Source organism: Peromyscus maniculatus, chromosome 7 (assembly GCF_049852395.1).
Source record: "Peromyscus maniculatus bairdii isolate BWxNUB_F1_BW_parent chromosome 7, HU_Pman_BW_mat_3.1, whole genome shotgun sequence".
NCBI lineage: Eukaryota > Metazoa > Chordata > Mammalia > Rodentia > Cricetidae > Peromyscus > Peromyscus maniculatus.
Genome location: NC_134858.1, coordinates 23030130 through 23051187, shown reverse-complemented (window position 1 = coordinate 23051187; position 21058 = coordinate 23030130). Strand labels below are relative to the sequence as shown.

The 21058-nt window shown below is 36.4% G+C and overlaps 1 protein-coding gene across 2 annotated transcripts in view; it reads right to left on the bottom strand.

Annotated features, from left to right (window-relative positions):
• Septin7 (septin 7) overlaps positions 1 to 21058 on the bottom strand; it is a 68657-nt gene that overhangs the window by 20509 nt on the left and 27090 nt on the right. For both annotated transcript variants that reach the window (XM_076575901.1, XM_076575902.1), the window contains exons 3-6: positions 17298 to 17404; positions 9101 to 9201; positions 7449 to 7583; positions 2085 to 2202 (exon numbers count right to left, since the gene is read on the bottom strand). In XM_076575901.1, the coding sequence (XP_076432016.1) occupies positions 2085 to 2202; positions 7449 to 7583; positions 9101 to 9201; positions 17298 to 17404 (461 nt within the window). The remainder of the gene's footprint in view (positions 1 to 2084; positions 2203 to 7448; positions 7584 to 9100; positions 9202 to 17297; positions 17405 to 21058) is intronic.

Genomic DNA, 21058 nt, shown 5'->3' with positions numbered 1-21058 from the left:
TGACTAACCAAGAAATAGATACAACAGCTGTCACAAGATAGTTGATCACACTGTATGAAGAGACTCTGTTTTACCTCACCTGCCTAAGGAACCTTCTGATTGGTTTAATAAAGAGTTGAATGGCCAAAAGGTAAGCAAGAGAGGATAGGAGGGACTTCCGGGAAGTAAGAAGAACTCTTGAGGGGAAAAAAAGAAAAGCAGAGAGGCGGGTGTTCACTAGTGAGACACAGAGGAAGTTGGATGTTGTTTACTGAGGAGAGGTCACGATGAGCCAAGTGGCAGAATGTAGATTAATATAAACTGTTTTTTAAGAGCTAGCTGGGAACAAGATTAAGCTAAAGCCAAGCTTTCATACTTAATAAGAAATCTCCCTGTCATTATTTGGGAGCAAGTGACCCAAAGAAAGTCTGACTACAATCACTAGCTTTAACAGCAGTGGTCCTTGATCAGAAGTTACACACTAAAATTATGTAATTGAGCATTTTCAAAATAAATGCTAAAGCCCCAACTTCCTCTATAGAACTAATTGGTAGGGATTATGTTCAAAAATTATTTTGAAACAATTCAAAATGATTTCCTGAGTAAGAAACATGGCTCTAAGCATACAGAAAAGACACTTGAGGCTAGACGCACAATACAGAGGTAAAGTATATGCACCAAAGGCCTTGGATTCAATGAAGAGTAAAAGAAAAAAAGGAGAGGCATGGGGAGAACCAGTAGGCATGTGATCAATCTGAAAGTAGAAATCATTACTAATCCATCCTTTTACCTCTAACTTCTCAGAATAAATCCATAAAAAGATACAGACTACTCAAGGCAGAAACTTAAGAGGTCAAGACAGGAGAATTGCCTACTCACGGAGTCCAGTCTGGGTTATAAAGACCCCATCTCAAATAACAATGAAGAAAGAAGAAGAAAAAAGGAAAAGGGGAGAAGGGGCAGAAAAATAAATGAGGAAAGAGGAGAGGATGGGTGAAAAGGAAAAGAATGAACAGGAAGAAGAGGGGGGAAAAGAAAAGAAAAAAGAAGCCGGGCGGTGGTGGCGCACGCCTTTAATCCCAGCACTCGGGAGGCAGAGCCAGGCGGATCTCTGTGAGTTCGAGGCCAGCCTGGGCTACCAAGTGAGTTCCAGGAAAGGCGCAAAACTACAGAGAAACCCTGTCTCGAAAAACCAAAAAAAAAAAAAAAAAAAAAAAAAAAAAAAAAAAAAAAAAAAAGAAAAGAAAAAAGAAAACATCTGTGGTGAAAATATTAGGAGCAAAATTTATATGAATTTAACACCACTTCAAGAACATTTTTCATTTTGTAACAAGTTTCAAGGCATTCTAAAATTCATATTTAAAAGGTTTTAAAAGGTATTTTGTTACATAGAAGCTTAAAAAGATAATAAGATAACAAAACTCTAAGGCTCATTTTGAATATAATACAAAATTGTTATTTTTCTAAGTATTGGCCTAAAATGAAAAGTAGACTATTAGAATAGACAGACTTTCAGAAACTTAACTTAGATTTCATAAATGCCGTATATAACAAAGCAAATACAACAAAATGAGAAAAATCTATAATTAAGAATATTATTGCAGCCTGGCAGTGGTGGCGCACACCTTTAACCCCAGCACTCAGAAAGGAAAGGCAGATGGATTTCTGTGAGTTTGAGGTCAGCCTGGTCTAGAGTTCCAGGACAGCCAAGGCTACACAGAGAAATTCTGTCTCAAAAAACAAACCCCCCAAAAAAGGGGGGGAGGGGAATTATTATTGCAATAATAGGGCATGAGTTTGGGGAAGGAAGCTTAAATGCATGTACATATGTGTGTATATAAATATACACATTAATATATTATCTTCTAAATACATTTATTTTATTAAGTAATACAAACAAAATTAAGATTCAAGAGAAAAAAGAAAAAGCATATGCTTGTGAGGACAGCACTTACTAGAATAGTCTCCCCAATACATGAATGGGATTTTGTCCTCCCATTCTAAACTAAAGCTAGAAGATAAATAGACTATACTGCACTAAAAACAATAACAGCATTAATTAAAAGGGTGGTTGGAAACCCAAAAGTTAATTCATTCTTGCTTACCTGTTTTTTAAACTGTTGGCATTCCTCTGGTGTGAGTGTGTCTGCTTTGGCAATTAGTGGGATGATATTCACTTTTTCATGCAAACGTTTCATAAATTCAATATCCAATGGTTTAAGTCTGAAATATATAGCATTTAATATGACTGAATCTATCTGTTTGAAGGAACAGATTCTTCACATTAAATACAATAAGATACTTTACTCATCAGAAACACTCTGAAGATGTACTGGGTCAGCCAACAGGCAGAACAAGACTGTTAAGAAGCAACAGAGTAGTTAAGAAGACTTTTTGACTCTTGCCTTTGAAATACCCTGGTCATTAAGTTTTGCTCCTAAAGAGGAATTGGAAAAAAACAGAAAGGCTCCTAACAGAATTTCCTAGAATCAGCTTTTTATTTATTAATGTTTACAAGATGGGTGGAGTTTTTCCCCACCGAGAAAAATGGTAGTCCTCTTTCAGTATATATAATTCTTGCTGTCAATTATCTTTCTCAGAAAAATGCTAAAAAGTTAATCTTCAACATGCCTCTCTGTCCATCATAATCTGGTTTTGGCTCTACACTTTCAAGACCAAATACTTCCACTATGGCACTTACCATCACTAATTTGCCCAGAACACAGCATCTAAAATATTATTCCCTCACCTGCTCTTCTAGAATTCTTAGGACTCTCTCTCTATAAACTAGATCTTTAACATGTGATTTCTTCAGAATTCTCTGCTAGGTCACCTTCAATGTTTAACCCTACATTCTGTATGACTAGCATCACTACAATCATTTAGGGCCCAAAATTATGAAATCTATACCCACTCAAAACTTCACTCTGATGGTGTAACCCAGTAGTTATGCTCCCACAATATGCCATGTTCCTCAGAATCAAGACCTCAATCTGAATCTCCACTTTTCTCTCCTATGTTTCCTATCTTAGTACATGACACCACGATGTATCGAAAAAGTTAACCGGAACACCTAGGACTGTTTGCTCTTTTATCCCTTATTTCCTAAGATATACCAAGATCTGCATGAAAGACATGTATGTACAAACACAGACTTATTTTCACCACTTCAGTTGAGGCCACCGAGATCTCCACAGTGGACAACCACGTAAGCCTTTCAGGTTTCCCAGCACACCGTGCACACAACTGCCACCTCAATCGGACGGAATCATTCGTTCCTTGTCTAACTACTGAAAGCCATATTCCTTAGCTGCTGTGGCTCACTAAGATTGTGAAGGCAAATATTCTCTCCTTAACCACCTTTCACTCCAATGTGCTAGGATGTTTTTAACTTCTCACAGTTCCTCTGCCTGAACATTCTTCAGTCTCATACTCCATCTACTTTGCTTCCCTCATCTTCATTCATTCTTTTGGATATGGCTGACAGTCGAGTTTCTGCATGGAATCCTTTTCCAGATGAAGAAGAAAGACCTCTTCTAAGTGGTCACAGTACTTTATACATTTGCCCTGTGTTTGTTTTTTCCATTCTAACACTAAAAGATCCTTTTAGGTGAGTGTTTTTATCTCGTTCATCTGTGTTTTTAGCACCTAGCAAAGGTACTAAAGGTCCCTAAATATTTGTTGACAAAAGAAGTAAAATGCTATCATTTTCACATGTCCTTTAGAATCCATAGGAGACTGAATCTACATACCTAGAATATTCCAGGGACTAAAATTAATGCACCACAGTAATAAGTAAAGATAATGGAAATATCCTTCCAAAGGGCATTCCTTAACTGTATAAGGAACAATGAGGAAAAAAAGGGAAGGCTGAATTCTGTCATATTTTTATTGACTGATACTTACTCAATAAGTAGTATTTTTAAAAATGATTAAAAACAGGAAGTGTGCAGTAAGTATTTCTCTTGTATGGTAGTAAGGCCAACTAGTATACAATCAGAACAGAAACATGAGGTAAGGAGAGAGATGAGGAGAATTTAGATTTACTTCCTACTTTCTTTTTATCTTAAACTATGGACTTTTCTGGCAGTCAGAACATGAAGCACAATAGAAAAAAGTATGGCTAGAACAACCTCCATCATCTGTACTATCTGTAAACATATTCGCCTCACCACTGCCAACAGAAACTATCCTTGGAACCAACTGAGATTTGCTTCTTCTCACCTTTATATCCAACACTAAATAAAAAAGCTGTGGTCTATTCAATCTTAGATAAGCAAATATGTATTCATCATTTCCCAGTTTATACTCATGAAAAATGTAAATGCCCACCACTTCATTAAGCAATTATATCACAGGTTTGTAAAGTGTTATTCCTATTTAAACAGGAACAAAGGTAAAATTCAGTGAATGTTAATAGCAAACAATACAAAACACCAACATCAAATTTACAGTTTTCATACTTACACCAAGGATTTTATATTTAAAAGCAAAACATAAGCTCTGCTTTAATTCTATTATTTAAACCTATGTATTTAGCATATGGTATCGCAGCTTTTAGGAAGAAAGATACTTATAATAGGTATGGCAGGGCCTCAGAAGTCAGTGTCTGAAGTGTAAACCAAGCTCCTGCAGCTGCAGCACTGGGGAGATAGGCAAGCGGGGAGGGCGCTCACAGGACATCCCAGGACAGACCGCTTTAGACAGTTGAAATAAGATCAAGTAATACATAAAAACAGGACCAAAGAACACTGAAACCAGTTTAAAGACTAAAGTGTAGGGAAAATGGTAAAAACTTCAATAAACTTTTAAATGAGTATATAAATATCAGATGCTTACAAATCAAGAACAAGAGAGAGAGAGAGAGATTCAACATGCTGATTATATGGTGGTTGTAATTTTTCCTCTATCCATTTAGTTTATTAAGCATAAATTAGTAACAAATTCAAGGTTGGGCAGCTGTTTTGTGTTTTAAGTAAGGTCCTATATAGCCTAGGCTAGTCCTGAACTCACTATATAGCCAACCCTGAAGTCCTGATTCTCATTGCTCTAACTCCCAAATGTTGGGATTACATGCACCAAAATGTTCAATTGAACAAATTAGTTTTTAAACAATAGAAAGACCTTTATATATAACTTTTAGAAGATAAACCCACATTAAGAGAAAGATTATTTTAATTTACTTCAAAACCTGTAACAAAATAAAGGCCAAAGAACAAATATTAATTACACATATTTTCTATATAAAACTCATTGAGTAACACTGATTTTTGTCTTAAAGTGGCAATCAATATTAAAAGAATATAATGGCATTTTAATATCTGAAAGCTAGCTTTTAATAACTGCAGTTACTAAACAGAGAACAAGACAAAGAATAAAAACTGAAATTTAAGTTGCCTAACATCCAATAAGGACACTAGTAGGTGATTGTGGAAGGTACTAAGACTATGTTGTACAGAATCAAGGGACTCAGAGAAAAGCCTGATGCATTTACCAGATTGTATGCAATTTCAGCCTATAGACAACAGGTCATCTGTAATTCCAGATCATATTCACTGTCATATTTTTTCAACTAATCTATAAGTATCATGTATCAACAGGAAAAAACTCTGCTCCATTTCTAAAAGCTGTTAAGCTGAGCTACTGTTCAGAAATAGGTACAGGAAATAAAAAAGTTCCCTGTGACAAACAAGAAATGGCTTAAAGCCATGCACATCATTGAAATCAGAATTTCTTTTCTTAAAAAAAAAAAAAAAGAAAAAAGAAAACTCTTATTTCCTATGTAATTTTAAGAAATAAAAATTAGCCCCAAAGGATGATAAGAATGTGACTTCTTGGGAATCACTAACACTTGGGAAGAATCTGAAAGATTTCTTATAAATTCACTCATTTTTATTAACTGTAGATGGCTTTACTAGGCTGACTTCTAGGAAACTGCTAGTAAAAAGCTAAACTAGGGCCAGGTGGTACTAGCACACACCTGTAATCCCAGCACTTGGGAGGCAGAGGCAGGCGGGTCTCTGTGAGTTTGAGGCCAGCCTGGTCTACAGAGTGAGTTCCAGGACAGCTATGGCTACATAGAGAAACCCTGTCCCTCCCAAAAAAAACAAAAGTATAAACTCAAGAGCTACCTAAGTGCTCATAAAAGGCTGTATGTACAGTGTGTGACAGTTGGGGGTTTGGTCTTGGTTTCTAAGAGGTGGACAGGGTGAAGAATTGGCTGTCCTGAAGATTGAATACAGGACCTTGAGCTGAGCTACATCATAGTTCATGTTTTCTTTCATTTATTTTTATATATTTTTTCTCTTTTGGTAGGGTCTTGCTATCAACAAATACATAGACTTGGCTGATCTTGAATTTGCAATCTTCTAGCTTCAGCTTTCTAAGTGCTAAGATTACAGGAATGTGCCATCAGAGCCTGCTGGCACATCACATTTCTAAATTTTTATCGTTGTTTTATTTTTTTGAGTCTTATAAGTGGATGTGCTGACTTAGTGACATAAATGTATAAACTTATAACAATACTATACCATATTAAGCACAAAAGAAACTTTTCCAACCTTACCACAAAAAATAGTAATTACATATTATGGCTCGCTGTACAACCAGAGTGGAAAATGTGCATCATACGAGGCAAAAGAGATCAAAACAACAGGAGGGAATGAGTTTATACTACTCTGAGCACTGGGTAGCGACAACACTACTTAGTTTATGTTATATAACAGTCTAGTTCTTTCTGGGAAAGAGTGGGTAGAATTACAGTGATTTGGTAGTTAGGTTATGCTGTGACTTATCAACCCTCCCCAAAAGACTGATGAAGAGTAATGGAAATATTAATAGCTAATGATGACACATAACTACCCAAAATAGAAGAGTACAGAGTTTTTGTTCTGTTTTACTATCAAACGGATCAGATCAGATGAATGTCTTAATACTTTAGTCTGAACTACTAAAAGAGGATAATACTGATGTAAACACGGTAATCTTCATATTAAAGTGTAATGAACCACTTAGAAAGAAACAGCACAAGAAAGCAGTTAGCACTTAAGCTTTGTTTTTATTATTATTACCTTTTCTGTTAGGCTTACAGTAAATTTCCTTGTCTGTAAGTTTTTACCTTGGGGTTTTTTAGAATCTCCATAAACTCAGTAAGTATTACTGCCTTTTTGATAACTTAACAAACCAAAAAGCATGGTTTTTAACTTGCTCTTACAAAAACATGGTTAAAACAAAAACTTCAAAAAACTATTAGTTATAAGATCTCAAATTTCTGACTGTAAATTGGAAACCCTTCTTTTTATGAAGCAGATGAAAGCAACTACCTAGGTCTTAAACAGGTTGTTCCAAGCCCCTTTTACATGACATCAGGTTCTTTTATAAATGATCTAGTTATATGTACTCCACAGACACATTCTTCTAAAATATTCACACAATATAAACAATGAATAGCAAAGCATCAAGGTACTGACCCATGTCCTGAAGGAGCGATGAAGTATAAACAACACTGAACCCTGTTATCGGGCATCTGACGTCTGTTCACTCGAGATTCTGCATTTAAGTAATCCTCAAATTTACTATCAATGTAGTCAATGACAGGCTGCCAGCTGGACAATGTAGATAAACAGAACAATTAAGTTACAATCCTACAAGGGAATGAACTGTTTGACAATTAAAGGATAATAGTTGTAATTTGATTTAAAAAAATAATCCACCACTAGAAAACATCTAAAATTGTTCTACATACTGATTGAGAAGTAGGTAAAGTTAGGCTGGGGAGATGGCTCAATCAGTAAAGGGCCTACTGTGAAAGCACAAAGACCTGTGTTCCAACCCAGAACCCATGTAAAAAGCCAGGTATAGTGACCCGTGCCTTTGGCCCCAAGCTTGTGGGAAGGTATGGAGCAGAGACAGATGGATCCCTGAAGCTCACTGAGCAGCTAGTCTAGCTAAACCGTTAAGCTTTACCCTGTCTCCAAAAACTAAAGGTGTAGAGCAATCAAGGAGACACTAATCTAGACCTTGGGCCTCCACATCTGAATGTGTATGTGTGAAAACACACACACATACACACACAAAAACAGATTAAAAAAAACTGCATGAAATATATCTTGATTCATTATTTTTAACTTTCAAATTTAAAATATGAATTGTTCTGTGTCAAAGCAAAGCTCTGGTAATTAATTAGTATATTATTTACATTGATAACTATATCAATGCTAAATATTTTATAATCTGAAAAAAATTACATCCACAGTTTTAAATTTCCAAGAAAGATTAAATAATACAAAAACCTCATGATTAGCTTACTGGTTATTTTAAGAGTTGAGAAAAATGTTAATTAACTGCAACTCAGCATCAACGTGAAACTCAAAGAAGAAACAGTTTATAAATACAAATATAAGATTACTTCGGACTAGAGTTCCATGAGTGTTTGATTCATCTATAATTTACTGAAAAACCAAAAATCTAAAATATTAGACAAGTTAGGGTGTGATATAATTCAGATAACAAACAAAATTATAGTAGAACACTTTAATTTGTTATAATTATATATATATATATCATCATAAGTATTAATACATTATGCAGCATATATAACAATATTGTTGTAGCATATATGCTATATAATATATATAAAATACATATATACATATGTACACGCACCCACATATATTAGTATAAGAGGTAGTAACCCCACTGTATATAGAGAGAAATCAGAGGCTGAAGCAAGAGGATTTAAGTTCTTAACCATCTTGAGACCCAAAGAGATCATGTCTCAAAACACCAAAATAGAAAAAAAAAGACACAGAAACAAAAGAACAAACCAGTCCAGGTAGAAAAGTTTTCAAGTAAGAGTTACAGCAAATTTGGTATATGAACCTAAGTTTTAATCATTTAAAACTTAATGATTCTCACTGTTAAGTTTTTTGTTGTTCTAGGTTTTTGTTTCTGTTTATAAGGCAGGGTCTCACTGTGTAGCTCTAGCCTGAACTAGCTATATAGACCATGCCTGCCTCTGCCTCCCAACTGATAAGATTAAAGATGTGCCATCACGCCTGGGTAATTAACTACACTGGTATTTAAAGTGAGCTGGGAAACAATGGGGACAAACATTTCTTACCAATTACTATTATCCACTGCATCTCCAAATCCTGGGGTATCAACTATTGTCAGCAGCAACTGAACGCCACCTTCTTTGATTAAGACTTTGGATTGCTCCACCTGTAAGAATCATTGGTATACATATTAATTATATATTATGTGAGTTGTTTCTTGTAACAAGAGGCAAGGACACTCAAGTTTCTCAAAACCAACTGGAAAGCTGTTTACAAATTAAATCCAACCACCTACATGCTTTCTGTCTGTCTGTCTGTCAGTCTGTCTGTCTCTCTCTCTCTTTCTGTGTGTGTGTGTGTGTGTGTGTGTGTGTGTGTGTGTGTGTGTGTGTATGCATGCAAATGTGCACGGTGTGTGCATGCATGTTCACATGTGTGAAGGTGCAAGTGTACCTATATGTGCATGGTTGTGGAGGCTCAAGGCTGATGGGGAAGTTCTTCATCAATTGCTCTTCATCTTACACACTGAGGCATGGCCTCTCAATTGAACCCAGAACTCACTGACATCACTAGTCCGGCTAGTCACTTTTCTCTGGGCATCCTTTATCTCTGCCACACCCACTAGGTCTTCACAAGGGTTCTGGATGCAGACTGCAACTCCAGTCCTCACACTAGGATGGAAAACACTTTAACCACTGAGCCGTCTTCCCAGCCCCTACATGACTGAGTAACTAGGATAGCGTCCTAGTTAATGAAAGAAAAACACATGTAAATAGTATGACAAACTCATACTTCAAGTGTCTTCAGAAGTTTTAAAGTATTGTAAGAAAAAGAGCCTTAAACTACAGCTTTAGTTCCTGGCAGAATTTATGGTTTTTCTGCAAGCCCCAGCTGTATGGCCAAAGGTATATATTATCTGTCCAAAGCAATATGCTGTGATAACTATTAAACTATCAACTTTGAGGTGTCTAAAAGAAAGCAATCACTGTTTCAAGGAGCAAAAATACTTTCCCCAGAGGCTCCAGAAGTATTGGTAAGCTAACTTAAAGAAGCCAAGACTTATGCTCAAACTTTGAGTGTCAAATGCCTAAAATGACATTAAGACTACCAGACTTAAGGTGGAAATGTGATCAAAGGCATATGAAAAGCAGCTTCAGCAATGTGTTGAATAATCACTGGGTTAAGAAAGTTTGATATACTTTTAAGGATTATACAAATGAGGATGCCTTTTCACTCCCCTCTGGCATTTCTTTCTTTCTTTCTTTTTTTTTTTTGTTTTTGTTTTTGTTTTTTCAAGACAAGGTTTCTCTGCGTAATTTTAGAGACTATCCTGGATCTCACTCTGTGGAACAGGTTGGCCTCTGCCTCCCAAGTGCTTGGATTAAAGATGTGCACCACCACCACCTGGCTCCCTCTGGCATTTCTAACAGACATTTGCTGATCAATAAAGAGACTGTGAAGCAGAAGCTAGGATGTTTGGGCAAGAGTCATTTGCAACAATATTCAATAGTACTTCTCAGGTGACAAAATTGGCTTCACCTTTACTGTCCAATACAGCAGTTCTTGGTTATAAGGTTACCTATCTCTTGGAATGTTAATGAGTATGATCAAGGAATTGAATATTTAGTTTTATTTCCTGTGAATAAACTTCATATGAAGTTTCATAGCTCACACGCAGCTACCAAACTGAACATTATATGCTTACTGCAATCAGGAGTTTTTTGAAAAAAGTAGTTTATTATCAGAAGTTACTGAAATTGGGGAAAAGAAAGCCAGTAATTCAGACATGCAAGTCTATGGGAAGGCATGTTTCCTGTCTCTTAGATAAGCCTTGGACTTATCCTGCAGATCAATATTCTTCAAACTGCTTTGATCTTGGCTTGTATGATCAGTGAAAATTGAGTATCCCAAATATAAGCATATTTATCTACTGGCAATCTGAATATTTGAAAGTATTAATTAAATACTAGTAAGTATTAAGTCTATATAGATTAAAAACTAAATACCAGTAAATAAGAGTTTTAACTATTCATCAGTGTTATATTATCAAGAAGTTCACACTCTGTAGTTCTTTGGTCAAAAGATAATCTGATCAAATCTACATTTTAAAATATCTTGAATTCATCCCCAGCTCTTTTATAAGAGTTATTCATTGATGATATGTGTCATTAAAAAGAAATAAACAGAGCCAAGAATAACGAATGGCTCAGCAGTTAAGAGGACTTGTTGCCAAGGAACCAAGTTTGGTTACTACCAGTCACATGGAGGCTTACAACTAACTCCAAATCCAGGAGACTTGACACCCTCTTCTAAACCTCTGAAGGCACCACATTACATGATGTACATACACATCACAGACATATGATAAGACAGATCTACTTCAAACAATTTCTGGCTTTCTTATTAACATGACCTATTATTCTTTCAGTAACAGTATATATTAACAATATACCTTAATAGACAGCTTATGTTTTAAGGCTGTTTGTATTAACAAAGATTAGGTACTGGGCTATAAGTAAAGTGGCAAAGTGATTATTTGGCAATTTTAAGGCCCCAGGTTCAACCCTCAGTACATTTTTTAAAAGTTCAACTTGTTTATTGACTTGGTAAGAAAAAATGAAGCTTTTATGTACTTTGATGAGTCTGTTCATAAAGATAGTTTCCATTTCTAGCCTATGAAATTTTGGGTATCCATACGTGATCAAACACAAAGAAGTCAGCAACAAATGGCAAAGATTCAAAAAACATTAACTGTAAACTAATGCCATTCATAGGATCCAATTTTACCCTATTATCTGGTTTTGCAAGTATCCTCATGGGATCCATGGAAAACAAATTAATTCAAGCCCAGGAATTTCCACATTCTCTAACCATCTGCTCCAAATGGTCACTTTCCCATGCACTTTTCTTAAGCAGGTCACTTCAGCATGTTTCAAAGCATCACCCAGAGTTCTCTAACACTACATGCGTAACTGAATGCCAAAGAAACAAAGCTATACAAGAGAATGAAGCAGGGGCATTTCCTACTATGCTTTTCTCTAGAAACTAAGTAAAACTAAATCTCATATCATTTATGTGTGTTGTTGATTTATTGAGGCATCTTTAGACTCCCTACATCCAACAAATCAAAGATACCACTATTTCTAATATTGTAGCTTTTCAATCTAGGAGCAAGTCAAGCCTTCAATGATTATTGTTCATCTTTATAACCAAAAGGACTACCAAGTACATTAAACTTTTTAATCTAATGTTCCCAAGACATTTATTAATATAAACAAAATGTGTTGTTTAATTAACTGCATACCATGCTGAAGAAAAGGTTAAAAATTTCTGTCCAGGGTTTATCCCTTTACCCATACTTCCTTAAGAAGCAGCTGTGAGGCCAAAGCTCTGAAGGGACAGCCTGGTACATCTACTTGGCTCAAAGACAGAAAACATTCCATTTACTACCTCAGATGTTTCCTTGGAAAACATAAAAAGTGAAAGAGACTGGGTGTGATAGCCTAACACTGTAATCTGAGCACCCAGGAGGTAAATTACAGGCTAGCATAGGTCTTTGGGAATAAATGCTTCCTTCATAATCATTTATAAATATCCGCTCTTGTCCTTTTCTGCACAGCTCTCACCCATCTTCACTGCTACTGCCTCCGGCCACCACACCACTAATTCCCAAAAGCATCTTACTAACAGCAGCATTGTTGTTACTTCATATTTCCTATGTTTTCCCACTAGAGATCCTTGAGAACGCTGCATCTGTCATTACTGTAGACCCACCTAGTGTGTAAAGCACTGAAATGTTCGCGCAAATGACTGGTTCAAAAGAGGAGTGCTATCTCTAAGAACATTTAACTGGGCTCTGAAAACTTTTCATGACGTCTATAAATATAAAGCATTTTATTCTAAGAGTATAACCTATTGCTTGCAATTTTTCTAACCTCTATAAATTGCATAGCTACCTAATCTGTATCACTACAAGACTACTAAAGTGATTTACTAAACTTCACACCAAGAAAACATTTTACAGTACATCAAGATAAATTTGCCAATCAAGAAACTAAAATTGAAATAAACTATATCTCAAATAAAAGATAATTTCCCCCCCCCAAGAAAACATAGTTCACAATCTTACAATGACAAAAAAATACCATTTTTAAAAAACAATAAAAAATGTGAAATAAAATGTAATAATTACATACATATACTATTACATAGTTTGTTAAATAAGAACATGGAGAGTACAACTATTTTTCCCCTTCATTTAATTTTTATAATCTACTGTGGAAAAATATATAAACCAGGAGAGAAGTAACATGGCACTATTGCATTCAACCAGAAATAGCCTTGGAAGTACTAAGGAGAAACACTTCCCTCTCTGACCTTCTCCCCGACATAAAATGAAAGCAGTTTACAACAATCCAGAAGTACTACAGAGCAAGGATTCTTAAATACTAAACTTTGTGACTACAACAACTTGAGAATTTAAAAGAAATGCAAATTATTTGGATTTTGCCTCCATCTGGTGTCCACTCACACTGAGAAGCACTAGTATAGGGAAAACAATGCCTGATGGCTGCTCCCATCTGGCCATGCTCAGCAGAGGACCTCCAGCCAACATAGGAGGTTAGGAATTAATCTCAGAGTTCAAGTGAGACCTTCACTTGAATCAGAGCCACTGAGGAGCAGAGACCTCAGAATCAGTTCTTTATTAGTTTAAATACTTAGTAATCTTCCAAGACTATGAATGTCAGATCTCTTCCGGAAAACACAAGTCTACTATAAATGTAACATTCAGGAAGGAGTCTATGATGCTGCATATTATTTAAGGTTTTACTCTTTGGCCACATCATAGGAGAGGATTTTTCCTTTATTTTCTGACAACTGGAAATGTTCTAAAATTCCTTCAGGACACAAAAGTCACAGACATTTGTCATTCAAAACTCTGGACAGTATGCCTATATTGGTCTCTATGTATGAAATGTGATAAAAATGTCAAGGATTCATATGTAAAGAAATCTGGAAATATGGAAGAAAAAGACAGGAAATACTAAAATGACCAAAGCAGTTCAATGAAACCTAAGTAGCCAATTAGTAAAGCAGACATGTTCAACTGAACTACAAATGGAAAGTACATGAAAACAATGAAATGTCTTTGTCTTTCCACATTCATATACAACAGGATATCTGTATGAGTAAAACACAGAAACCCAAATGTTTATCCAAAACAAAAAGGACATGCTATGATATATTACTACACAGCAATACTACCCAGCAATGAGGACTAGTACAACAAGCATGAACAAGTGAGAAAAAGAATTCTCGGGGAAAGAAATCTGTTTCAAGAATAAATCCACATGAAGTTCAAGAACATCCAAATTAATCTAGAGAGGTGAGGTGTTTGTCTTTGGGGAAGGAATGACATAACACTGGAGGAGGAGCACATGGAAACTTTCTGGAATGTTGAAAATGTAGTACACATTAACCCAAAATCAGGTTGCCCAGATGTATGGATATATGTGAAAATCCATAATACTTATGCTTAAGTTTGTGCCCTTTTTTCCTCAAAAGGCTTTTTCATAACAAAGCATTTTCAGAACAAACTTAGTAAAAAGTACAATATAGAAAATCAGTGATGGCAACATCTTATGAATCCTTTTTAACAGATGTTTCCTCGATTTGTAAAATAACAGAATAACGAAGACTATAATCTCTCACTGAATATTTTGTCAAATAACATGTTAAACTAGATTTCTTTGTGTTCTATCTCAAAATTACTAAGTTAATATTTTCATCTATTAAAACCCTAGCAGAAGTTACTGGGTGAATGGATCGAGAGCTAACAATGAGGGGTGGGGAGAAAACAGTCAGTAAAGTATTTGCCACAGGAACAAAGGGACCTGAATTTGATTCCCCAAAATCCATGTAAAAAAGCAATCCCAATGCTGGACAGTGGACACAGGAATACACCTATGGGTCACCGGCCAGGCAACCGAGCCTAATAGTGAGCTCCCAGTCAGTGGAAGACATGTCTCAAAAAAGAAGGTGATGGCTCCCAAGGAACAGCACCTTAGATTGTCATTTAGCAAAACAAACCTTTTTTCATAAAGTACTAGTAAAGAAAAGCTAATCCTTTTCTGAAGAACCAATTAGTCTATTCAACTAACAGTCATTAACCATCTAGAGCATGTGTGTATGTGTGTGCTTGTGTACAAACAGTCTGGATTTGAAACTTGTCTCCTTTATTTATTTATTACATGATCTCAGGGCACAGCCCAGTCTGTCTCAACAATCATATTGGTAAAATGAGATATTACTACCATCTATCACATGAAGTTTTAAGACTTGTAAGAATCAAGTAAATAAGCATCTACAGCAGTATCTGGAAGATGGTAACAGTAACTCAGTAAGTGTTTTTTGTGTCGACTTGGAATTAGCTATCTACAGGTTAGAACAATAATGAGAACTGAGAAAATTACCTAACCAAGAATAGTTTTTATAGGTCCATGACAATATCTAGCAGATTATTTTATACCAAATACATCTGAACTTAGAAGTCTATACTGTAGACTTCATTAAAAATTTCCAAGTTTTCTGATCTTGAATATTAAGGCCTACGTTGAAAAAGTAAGTTTTTCTTCTTTAGGATTAAAATCTTTAATATTAGTCAAAAAATAAATAAGTCATGTAGGCTCACATTCTCAGGAACACTTTTCTGTAGGCAAATTAAAGGTTACATTTTATTCCCTCTCTAAATCAAACAAAGTCTAAATGAGAAATAAAATATTTCTTCATAAAACTACTCCTTAATCAAATGGCCAAACTGCACCAGGCAGTATGATATGTGTGTTTCTGCCTGTCCATCTTGTACATTGGTCTAATCACTACTTCAAATCCAGCTCTAAACCCACAGGCCTCAACAATGTGTTGTATCTTACTTTACAGCCCACCAATAAGCTTTTAATCAATAGTTGGAACAGTGCTACCAAACAAAAGTATACAGTGATCCACATTAAGTACATTTAAATTTTTCAGTAGCCACTTTGAATATGGTTGATACAAAAACAATGAGAGAGCAGGGCAGAGGTGGTGAACGCCTTTAATCTCAGCACTGAGAGTAAAGGCAGAGGCAGGTGGATCTCTGAGTTAGAGGACAGCCCAGGGCTACCGAGAGAAACCCTGTCACAAAACAAAACAAAAGAACAATCCAACAAACATCAACAACAAAACCAATGAGAAGTTACATTCTTTTCTCCATGCTAAGTGTTCAAAATCTGAAGCACGTTTCACACTTGCAGAATATCTCAATTTGGAATACATTTCTTAAAAAAACTCAGGAACAACACATAGCTACAAGCTATTGTGCTGCAGATTTAGAGTGCAGATTTAGAGTCTGAGCAGTAGTTCTCAACCTGTGGTCACAACTCCTTTTGGAGTCACATATCAGACATCCTGCATTTCAGATATTTACATTACGAATCAGAACCGTAGCAAAATTACAGTTATGAAGTAGCAATGAAAATAATTTTATGGTTGGGGGGTCACCACAACATGAAGAACTAACTATATTAAAGGGTCGCAGAATTAGGAAGGTTGAAAGTGACTAAGTCTAGACCAAATATAAAGTGTGTTCCGACAACCAGCAGTAGCCACTCCACTTGGGGTCCTGTTAGAAATGCAGAAGTCCAGTCCTACTTCAAACATACAAGATCAGGAACTATATTTAGTAAGATCTCAGCTTATCAGCATGCATAATAAGACCAAGAGGTGATAAACTAACCATATATGGCTTGGCAGTCTGACATAATTACTACTGCCATTTAACTATCATATGGTATTAACTCACGGCCAATAGTGGAAGTGTTTTATATATGGCTGTCCAAAATAAGAACCATTTAGCACATGTGGTTAGCACAAGAGCACTTGAGATGTGTACGATGAAACCGGGAAACTGCATTCTAAATTTTATTTAATTTTAATGGTTCAACCTTAGTCATATGTGCAAAGAGTATCATAACGGACTACACAACCCTAGGGTTATTACTATATTACAATGAAATTTCTAAGAGGATCATCAGAGCAATTATCGCAGGCTCTAATCAAGATAATACCTCTGATCATATATATGTTTTTGGTTTTAGTTTAATGAAGTCGTGTTTACCACTTTCCTCTTCAAGTCAAGTATGAATCTACTTCTAGACACCAAATAAAATGATTTTGTTGCGTGTTGACATAACTGTTATTAATTAACAGCAATAACATACATACCTGTACAGTCTTTTTTATTCTATGAGAAGGCCCTGGATATTCTGGAGAATATAAATCTGTGAGGAACAATGAGTTGATTAATGTTGACTTTCCCAGTCCAGATTCACCTAAAAGAAACAGAAGAAAAACCTGTCAAATTCAACCAATTTATACAATGAATATAATAATGCTAGTAATTTCCTAGTTAGTGACATTCAAAATATACCAAAGATCCCATATTCGGGCTGGAGAGATGGTTCAGCCGCTAAAGAATAGGCTCACAATCAAAAACATCAAGACTCCACATTAGAAAAGAATGGGGTTTTTTCTTTTTATTTATTCTTCTCTCATACAATACATCCCAACTGCAGCCTCCCCTCCCCCCACTCCTCTCGGTTCTGCGCACCACCTCTCCTCCCCAGATCACTGCTCCTCCGTTTCCCTTCAGAAAAGAGCAGGCCTCGGGAAAAATATGTTTGTCCTCAGTTTCACACTGAGTGATGATGGCTAGGGTAATCACTTCGAGAGGATCTGGAATCACCTAGGAGACAAACTTCCATCTTATTTAGATTAGGTTAGCCTCTGGGCATGCCTGTGGGGGGGGGCTGTTTGATTTGGATAACAGATAAAATGACCCTGGTTAAAAGAATGGGGGCTAAGAGGAGACATCACCCTCTGGGGTTAGGTCCTGGACTTCACAGAAAGAAGCTAGGTGAGACCAAGCAATCAACTCAATCTGCTTCTTGACTGGATGCAGTGTGACCAGCTGCCTCAAGCTTCTGATACCAGGCCTTCCCTGCTACAACCACTGTGACCCAAAATAAACCCTTCTCAGGTTGTTTTTGTCAGGGTACTTATCACAGCCACAGGAAAAGATGCTAACCAAATAAAATCCACACCGTCAAAGGTTTTTAAAATAGATGTTTAATAATTTACCATCCATCTTTTTTAAGAGTAACATTTCTAATACTGTAACTGACACTTCAACAGAAATGTGTTTTAGTGACCAAAGACAGTCACATTAAGAAAAAAAAATTAGCTGTATGTATCACTGCTTCAGTGAAATAAAAAGTAAAAGTACTAAGCTTTATTATAGACAATACTGAATGACTGAAGATATTAAAAATTAGCATTCTGGGACTAGAAAGCTAGCTTAGTAGGGTTAAGAGCACACACTGCTCTTGCAAAGTAACCGAACAGGTGCCCTGCAACCAAGTCAGGTAGCCTACAATAGTATGGAACTCCAGCTCCAGGGTTGCAAAGGCTCTAGCTTCAAGGGCACCTGCACTTCCATTCACATGCCCAACAAAGAAGACAAGAAGCTAGGGCGTGATTTCTACTGTGATCACCTACTCTTTAATTTTTTTATGTTTTGTATATAGTAAAGAGCATAAAGTTCAGTTTTACCAAAACACAAATAGCTTTAAGGTATACATTATACAAGGTTGAATACATTATAAAATGCAGTGATGATTGATGTAACAGTTAATGAATTTATCTTTACTAATTAATATACAGTAACACACATGTTTTGAAAAAAATAACTTTACATATGCAGGCTGGGTTCTGTTTACAATAGCTCACAAAAGAGGTAAGATCCTTACAGCTATAAGACATCCAGAACAAATAGCAGAATGGTGCAAGTTCTTCACTGATATTTACATGTGAATTTTCTAGACTTGGATAAAGCACTGTACAATTGCATGGTACCTATAAAGGAGTCACTTTAGAACTAAGAACACAACCAGGCTAAAAAAGACACTCTATGCAAAAGGTAGAATAGCCACCCTAGCACCACACAAAATAGATACATCAAAACTGTCAGGACAGTCAACAAAGAACTTTGTATGTTGATAAAATTATCAATTCACAAAGATGTAACACTTTTTTTTTTTTTTTTTTTTTTTTTTTTTTTGGTTTTTCGAGACAGGGTTTCTCTGTGTAGCTTTGCGCCTTTCCTGGAACTCACTTGGTAGACCAGGCTGGCCTCGAACTCACAGAGATCCACCTGGCTCTGCCTCCCGAGTGCTGGGATTAAAGGCGTGCGCCACCACCGCCCGGCAATGTAACACTTATAAACATATAGATAGCATCAGCAAAATTTCAAAGTATGTAAAACAAACAGTTAAAAGTGAAGAAATAAATAGTTCTATAATTAGACAATTCAGTCACAAACAGAACTGTAAGAAGGAACCAAACTGAAGCCATTTTGGAAAGAACTTTCATTTTGAATTAAGGGTCAAACAAAGTTTAAGTTCTCAAGGCTCACCCCCCAGACCTCCCCAGACCTCCCTGGGTAACTGACATCTTGGTTGACAAGGTGAGAAATGAATTGTGGGCAAGGCACCCCGCCACATTTGAGTAAACCACCAATGAAAAGATAAGTGAGAAGATAACACAGAGAAATGTTCCTAGGAAAGTCCCTAATCCCTGAATCCTGACTGGTGGAAAATATGTCTGTAACACAGCACAGATGTTTTCTAGTTTTCAGGTTTAAAAACTCTAACATTCTGGCTTAGGTTCACAGTTCAGCTCCCAAGTCTACTCTGCGGGCCTGATCAATCAGCAGTGGCTTGATTACAATTAAGTTTTGTCATCTACATTGACTTGGTGTGTGAATTGTGTTGGCTCCAAGTGGACCCCACAACAGAACAACTAGATGGGCAATAATCTAAGGAAACAATGAGACCTGAGCTACATTATAACCAAAGTAGGCCTAACAATATAGAGGAAACACTGAACCCAGTAGACTAACTAATACACATTTTTCTTAAGTGTAAAGTAAAACATTTTCCAGAAATGACTAAAAGTCTTCCTTTAAAAAAACTGAAATAAGTTCTTTTTTGTGGCATCTCCTAGGTGTTTGGATGTGTCAAGATGAAGCCAACTGCTGTCAGAAACTCATTCAAGTGGACAACGAACAAGCTCTGGAAATTCTATGAGAAGCACATGGCCACAGAAGTGGCTGCTGATGCTCTGAGTGAGTATTGGTCCAAATCAGTGGTGGATATGACAAACAAGATTTTCCCATGAACAAGGTGTCTTGACCCATGGCAGAGTGTGTTGCTGGAGGGCTTCTCTCCAGGTTCCCCAAGCCCCGCAGTCCCACAATCCACATATAAAATAATCACTCAGACGCTTATATCACTTATAAACTGTATGGCCGTGGCAGGCTTCTTGCTAACTGTTCTTTTATCTTAAATTAACCCATTTTTATAAATCTATACCTTGCCACGTGGCTGGTGGCTTCCCAGCGTCTTCACCTGTTGCTTGTCCTGGCGGTGGCTGCAGTGTCTCTCCCCTCAGCCTTCCGCTTCCCAGAATTCTCCTCTCTCCTTGTCCCACCTACTTCCTGCCTCGTCACTGGCCACCAGTGTTTTATTTATATAGAACAATATCCATAGCACTTGCCCCCCCCCTTTTTTTTTTTTTAAAAAGGAAGGTTTTAACTTTAACATGGTAAAATTATATATAACAAAACAATTACCGAGGAAGAATTATAGTTACAATATTAAAGAAGATGTCCTATCTATCTTATATTTGTGAGTTTAAGGTTTTATATCTAACTTATCTTTTATCATAACTGAGGAAATTACAACTATCTAGTTTTCAACCACATCAAAGACCTGAGAAGGAACATAATGGTACCTGAGAAATGGTAGATGGATGCAAGCAACTTTCGGGAATCTTGCTAGAGTAGACCAAGACAACTGGCAGCCTGGACAGTCACCTAATGTTTCTCAGCATTGTTGGTGCATTCAGATTGGCTACAGGCCTAGAAT